This window comes from Echinococcus granulosus, assembly GCF_000524195.1.
Source record: "Echinococcus granulosus chromosome Unknown EG_S00004, whole genome shotgun sequence".
Lineage (NCBI taxonomy): Eukaryota > Metazoa > Platyhelminthes > Cestoda > Cyclophyllidea > Taeniidae > Echinococcus > Echinococcus granulosus.
The window spans coordinates 2,200,881-2,208,289 of record NW_020170384.1 but is presented as its reverse complement, the minus strand read 5'-3'; the positions used below and the strand labels follow the sequence as shown (position 1 = coordinate 2,208,289).

The following is a 7,409-nucleotide window of genomic DNA, read 5'->3' as shown; positions in this document are numbered from 1 at the left end:
GGAAATGCGTTCCGTGCCTTTCCCTGCGTGCCTTGAAGATGATGTGTGCAACCCTCAAAACCCCGGCCTTAATGGACTACTGACCAAATTTATTTAAGCAGGTGTGGTGGTGATAGTGGTGGAGGTGCTGGTGGTGGTGAAGATGGTACAGGTAATTTGGAGTGTTAAGTGAAATTTACACACACACACGCACACACCTGATTTGGAAGGTAAGACAAGTGAACGCGACCCTCAGCTGCTGAGGCATTTGGCAAAAAAGGCAGTTTGTTAGAGCATACCGTAGGAAGTGCATAATGCGATGCGTCTGCTGTTCCGAATGATAATAGTAATCAAATCTGACAACAGAAACAACTTGGTTTGTTTGATGTTACAACATTTGTACAATTCCTCCATATTTCGGATAAAAATAGTCAATCATTTGTAGACACAAGCAGTTGTTTAGTTCGAAGGGAAAAAGTGCGCTAGACAAATATTTTAAGTACTGTGATTTTTTTTATCTAAAATACCTATTGGTTGCTCATTTACATCTTTAAGTAAAAACCCTATTTAACTCTATTTAGTGCCACGAGACTTTACCGAAGATAAAATAAAACAATACGGAGGCAGAACATGTATTGGTGAAGTACAGAAGGGCTGAGAGGCTACTGGCTTGACTCGAAAGCCTAAAGTACCTGTAAAACCAAAGGAAAGAGTTAAACACATAGTCCAAGTATTATTTGGTCCCCCCATCCTTTTGTGCGTCGTCAAAGACGTTCCTCTTGGTCAATCTTCCACGTTGCCCATCACAATGTACACAGTGCTAAAAAAAAAAACACCCGAGAACCGACCACGTCAGTCATCGGATTCACGTGCAACTTAAAAGATCTGACTATAATGTCACTGATCCCTCTTGACGCTTCTGCTGCAACTAGAGTTTCGTCCTGTTCGGAAAATAGCTCGGGAGAAGGGGGAATGCTCAGGCCATCTCAAAAGCCTATCGCTGGTCGTTAGAACAATGGTCCAGAAGAAAAGCTATTTTATAAAGGATGGGATTTTAAAGACTTCCGAGAAAATAAGATTTTGCATCAATCTCTCCTTGCTATTTTGCTTGCACTTTAGTGCTGCCCAGCCATATATCTATCTGAGTTCTATCCAGCTAGTAGAGAGGTGATAAAAGTATCTCACGTTCACGTAATTGCCATCTTCATACAAGTTTCATAGTCAGTTCTGTAACGAATTTTTTCCAATGGTTCATGGCTAATGTAGCCTCTGTTGTCAAAAGCATTCCCGAAAAAAACAGTGCTGGGGCAGTCACCAAACGTAAACGTCATTTCCAGCCTTTCTGCTGGGAGTCGTCGCTGATTTGCCCATTTCATAGCATGCGCCATTCTTCCGTCATGGCAAGATTTATTATTCAAAACTTGAAATAGGGACCGTTGAACTTTGGGAAGGCATTTGCTTTTCACTACCGCCGATGTAGAACCCCGAGACTTCAATAAAGATAAAAAAGGCATGATACTGAGGCAGATTTAAAGTAGTCATCAGAAGAGCCGCGAATGCTTCAATTAAGATTAAAGTAAAAAGGCATACCCATTCAAATTCAATGAATTTTTTTAAGCAATGGCGCATACTGACGCTGCAGCATGAGTAGCACTGGGAATTGGTGAAGGATAAATTGACTGTAGTTACTTTTCTCGTATCCCTTTACTCGAAAAACATGGTTTTAAACAGCATTTTTATTGATGATTTGTAATTCATCGCGCCAAGGGAATCACCAATGTTGATTTGAGCCTAAGTCAATAATTTTCCTGTCATCGTTTGCATTCAAGAACTCCGCATCCAAGAAGCATCAGAGGGAAAATGAATGAGATCTTAACCTTATTTTTGTCAGAATATTTACTGGTATAACGGTATTTTCTTCGAAAATGTACTTTTTATAAAACGAAATTCATTAATTGTAGAACCATTGATTAAAACAATTCAAGCACACTCAAGTGAAGCAGATGAACAACCAGACCATGATTTTACTTTGATCTGTATCTTTAGGCGACATTGATTGTAGATCTCCGCCTCATTCTGAATCATTTAGCCATTTTCGCGCACGAGAGCAAACGCTTAACAGTAAAAGGGAACTGACAAGGATGCAAGTCCCTCTGACCCTCACATACCTAAGTGCGGATTAAGTGAATAATTCTACTGTTTTTTGATCAGACCAGTAATTACACAATCACCGGTAGTTTCTCCGTCGATCTGGGGTCAGGTCCAAATTAGCCTATTGAGTGTGAGCGAAACTAGTGCGACATTCCAGCCAGCCAGTCAGGCGGCCAAAAAGTCGGAGGGAGAGTGATAAAGAGTTGGAGTGGCCTGACATACTCACTTAAGAGTAGGCTAATGTACCGTTTCACAGGCCTGTGTGCAGTATTTATGACGGGTTGTTGTAGTTTGTTAACCACATCTGCGATAATTGGGAGGACTGCGGTTAGGGCAGGGGGCAATTCAGGGAAGAAGACATGGGAAGGGGTAGAGAGGGGGAGAGGACAGGCATGCGAATGCACAAGGGAGATGACAGCAGTAGTAGCAGCAGCAGAAGCAGCACAGTCTACGAGACATGTAACGAAATACACTTTGCGCGATTTCACATATTCATACAAGCGCACCCGACTCGTTGGCAAATTGTATCCGTTTCACCTGGAGCAGCACCCTTAAGCGCAACGTGTGCGTGTGTTAGTGCGCATATTTTAACAGAAAAAGGCCTGAAGGGACGACGGCTACAACATAGCCTCCGGGATGTATGTGACCGCAGCTGTGCCTGCCTAACTGACCGTTAGGTAAGTGAAGCTCGCCCTTGGGAATTAACAGTTCAGGAGATGCAAGCACACCGAGTAGGCGCTCGACACCGCATTGATACATTCATGTGTGCATTTTAAGTTATAACTAAAGCTTAATGAGCTCCCCCAGTAACAGTCACTAAATCTTCTTAATATGCGAACTTGACAGGGAGAGTTGATTGATGTTACATATATTTTTACTGGCTTGATGGAAGTCTATCTCATTTTATCGCTTTAATTTAAACAAGTATAACCCAATTGTGCTACTCCATTAAGTCAAAAACTTTAGTAAACTTCGCTACTTGCCAAATTTGCATCCATAAAACAGTATTTTGATCGTCTTTTGTTAAGGTGTTGACTGCATAATAATAGAATTTGCAACTTGAGCTGGTTAAACTTCCTAAAACCACTTTGTCATCATTTTCAATCTATCAGTTCTGCTTTCGTGCTTCTTGAAACTCCCCTGAAACCGAAGGCAGACACAAAACTCGAGCAGGATACGTATTTTTGACCCACAAAAACCTGTGAGGAGGAGGGTCTACTGGCGCTGTCCGGAGGTCAGGTAGCTTGGGTTGAGTAAAATGGTGGAGCCTCTAGGTAGCCCATTTCCAAAACTGAGAGTCAAATAAGCATTTAAAGTACTACATTTTGTTGTGAATCCATTCCCTAATACAATAACATTACTCACTCAAAATGAAACACTTGCCAAATACCACCATCTCTACTTTATTAGGAAATACCTTTAAACATACACTTTAACATCCGGAGTAAAAGTAGCCACGAGTTATTTCCGGTTTTTACACTGCCAATTTCACTACGTTGTGCCTACACTCCACCTGAATTTGAATACTTATTGGAATGCTAATGCAGGTGGAAGTTCGGACAATTACTAATTGCACTAGTGGCCTCTGGGATTCCTACATTAATTAAGGTGGATTGGATGAGGGTGGGGACAAACCGAAGTCGCGCAGGCCAAGCCAAATCGCATGCGTGCATACAGACATGTATGGACACTGTAACTGGGCTCGGTTGTGAGGTAATGAAGTTTGAGGGCTAGCCGAACAGTGCCCTAGGGGTCTAAAGCCCTATAACAATTAAAATGTAAATTTAACTTTGATGTTTTGTCTCTGAAGGGTCACAAAGTGTCCCCTGAGCTACCGCGAGCAGATACATTGTTTCATCTCCGTACACACTGTAAATTTATTTAAGCAAAGTCAAAAACTAGGAAAAAATATTTTGCTTCACTTTCCCGTTGAACGCGGGGAATTTATTATCTGAGGTTGTGATAGGTGTCACACTAATCCTACGTGGTTATATTTAGCAAGTTAGTTATTAAGATGGGCGAATAATTTTACCTGTAATATTTTAATTGCTTGTTCAACTTCCAGTTTTGGTAGGGAGCTACAGAGGGCTCCGCCACTGTACCTTCAATAGGAGGCCTAGTCGCCAAACCATGCTAGTAGCCAAAGCAATACGACTTCCTTCGTCTTCAGAAAAGTCTCAGGATGCTATATACTACTCTAGCTTAAATATTTTGCTGTTCTTATGCGACAAATAGGAAGTAATTGCCTGACACGTTCACCCTCTATTTTCAGATCATGAAAAATCCACATCTATTTTATTGTCTTACCAGTTCCTAGCATCACGGTTTATCAGAAACTTGACCCAGATAAGAACATAGTGTGGTTGGGTATGCTATGCAAAAGCAATCCTTTTGACTCATTAACAGGTTAGGGCTCATTAAATGCGATCTAACAAAGCTCCTATGTTGGATACCTTGAGCGCTAATTTTAGAAAAGAAGAATAATTTTTAGTTTGCCCTCACATCTTTGCAGAATTTGTGAGAGCTTGTAGCCTGGGATCCTAATTTTGCCGTGCACACACACCCGTGTCACAAGAAATTTTGTAACCATAACAATGGAGTCATCGTTTGACTCTTCATGACTTCACTTTGATATAATTACAACGTTGGAGGGTCCATTGAGCGCAGTGAAACCCTAAAATCATCTTTTCTTAATTCTCACCTACAAAATTAAACGATACTTCAGCCTTTAAATTATTACGTACCAACTCTACATATGTGCGGAACTAAGAATGCCTCAAATAAGCTCTTCTGTCACAGACATCTGACCTGTTACCTTCATTACCTCTAGGAATCATACAGCTTGTCGCAAACTTATTAACTGAGTTTAGAACAATAAAACCTGGGATAATTATAAGCTTCAATATTTGAGAAGTAGATGAATTTCTTTTAAAAACTTCGCAAACTCGTGCCTTAATTGGATAATAAAGTATCTGGGTACTATTAATTTTTTGTCATTTGAGATAGGCAAATCAACAAAGGCAGCAATTCGCGACTCCTTAAAAAGGGGTTTTATTTCTCCACCACTGCCAAGACTTTCCATGGTTGAGAGTGAGAGTTCTCATTTACACCTAGTAGGAGCAGTAACAGCTAGATGCTAAGCAATAAACTCACCGAATTCAGGACAAACTCGAATGAACTGATACGCTAATTTATAAGTATTACGCGAGAAGGGTAAGTTGGTGCCTTAATGTTATAAAACTATGACATTTGATTAAGCTGAATTCTTAGTAAGTCTAAAACAGTTACTGAAAACAATGCCTATTTCTATATTTGACAATCAATTCTTGATCGTAGTTGTTTGATTTTGAAAGATGAATAAAAATAAATCCTACTGTCCTTAAATCCCACAAAGTGGTCTTAGATAGCTGTCTAACCTAGGCTCAAATGAGACAACTGGAGGCGAATTTCGATGCTGCTAAAATACTACTAGTAGAGTTAAATTGAATACGCAAATGAACTGCTTTTGTATTAATTTATGGACAGCATCGTATGTATGCTTGAAATGGCCAATTTTTTAGCCTTATTAAGTTCAGAGTCATGAATTAGCTGTGATGACTGAAAGGGACTTTTCAAATTTGTACGGCACAATTAAACCACCCCCTATGCGTACCAAGCATTTGAGTGAGTTAAATGCATATTACACGATCTATTGCAAGGTTTAACCGCTTCGAAGTACACCCATTTTAACCGTTTTACTTACAGCTCAATTAGTAGCAACGAAGCATTTGTGATGCATCATGCTACTATTTGTAATTAACAGAGTTCCAAATGATATTCCTATTTACTTTACATAGTACCAAAGCATAATATTACCTCCAAAACTGACCTAACATCCACCTCACTATCATTTCAACAATGGGATGTGAGATGTATATAGATTAGATAGATGCAATAATTTTAAGGAATTTCTAAGAAAGCATTTGTAAACTTCATGCACTAATGCGTTTAAGAATGTAAATAAGCTTTAAACAGCATTTAAATGGTTCGAGACTGCACTACTCTCTAAATTGATGAGGAAATTGATGTAAAAAATTCCACGAATGAAGCAGCTGAGAAAAAATTAAAATAGAAGTTAGAAACATGTAAGGAATAAAATTTCCAAATATAAATTTAGCTTATTTGTTTTACTTATTTATTAATGCAACATTTGCAAACACATTCGCTCTCAGTAAGGTAGATAAATGATGTCTGATGCTTTGCTCCACTTTGATTGTTTGTTTAACTCTCGGTTTAGTTAATGGACCACAGAGGGCTCCGCCATTGTAGTTCCGCTTGGCGGCCTGGCTTCCGGGCCGTACCGATGCCTTCCAACCCATCTGTATGTCAACAAGGCATATCCTGCTCGAGTACTATGTCTTATCTCGGTTTTGGAGTAGTCACTACAGGTCATTCAATTACTATTTTTTCTATGGGCTTGGCCTTTCTGCACTCTCTCTCTAGCGCCTCATAAAACCTCTATTTGTTTAATTAAATATATATTTTCGGTGCGTCACCTGGTTTAAGAGCCTTACGGTCCTACCAAATTCTTTTATTTTGAACATGTCCACTTGCTTGTGGTCGTAGAAGCCGTCGCATTTAGCCAAATTAAAGTTATTTCGATCATAACACAAAAAGACTTTGATGACCTTAGTTCACTAACACCTTTTTATTTACCATCACCTCCTTAAATAATTTTTACTTGCATTAGGCGTACGTAGCTCCGTGGTTTTAAAACAAGACGGAGTTGTGGACAGAGCCCTCTGCATCTCCGAATGATGGCTCGTGAGAGATTTGATTCACAATTATTTCCAAAAAGAGCTGATGATTGTTTTAAGTAAGGCCAATAAATTTTTTCTTTTTAATTGTACAATAAGCATTTAAAGTAGAGTTAATTTAAATATTATACAGCGTGATAGAATGAACGCAAATGCAACTTTAAACTTTGACTGATGATCCTCATAAAATCTCGTCAGCAAGTGACACAGATTTCGGTTGACTTTTCTGCTCTTAGCTTGTGATATTTGTATCCCTAATTGATATATTTTTGGCTAATTTTGAAAAGGGATTAAACTAACTTTCAACTTATTAGAAATTGCTTATTTAAATCCTGTAGAACCTTTATCCAACAATTTAAATGGAAATTGTAATGTATTAAATCCACTTTTATAGAACCCTTAGGATTTCTCGGATTTAAGGTCTTGCATTTTAAAAATACCATTTTTTTCCATTGGGGGTAAGTTCAAAGCTTGATGATGCTC

At 39.1% G+C, this 7,409-nt stretch overlaps 1 protein-coding gene across 1 annotated transcript; it reads right to left on the bottom strand. All coding sequences in view use genetic code 11, as the record gives it.

The window, feature by feature from the left end:
- Positions 1–2,270: 2,270 nt before the first annotated feature.
- On the bottom strand, positions 2,271–2,889 carry EGR_01204 (hypothetical protein; the record flags this gene model as incomplete). Its single annotated transcript, XM_024490453.1, has 2 exons — positions 2,271–2,578; positions 2,802–2,889. 2 exons carry the CDS (start codon positions 2,887–2,889, stop codon positions 2,271–2,273), a joined length of 396 nt encoding a protein of 131 aa, XP_024355272.1.
- Positions 2,890–7,409: the final 4,520 nt, after the last annotated feature.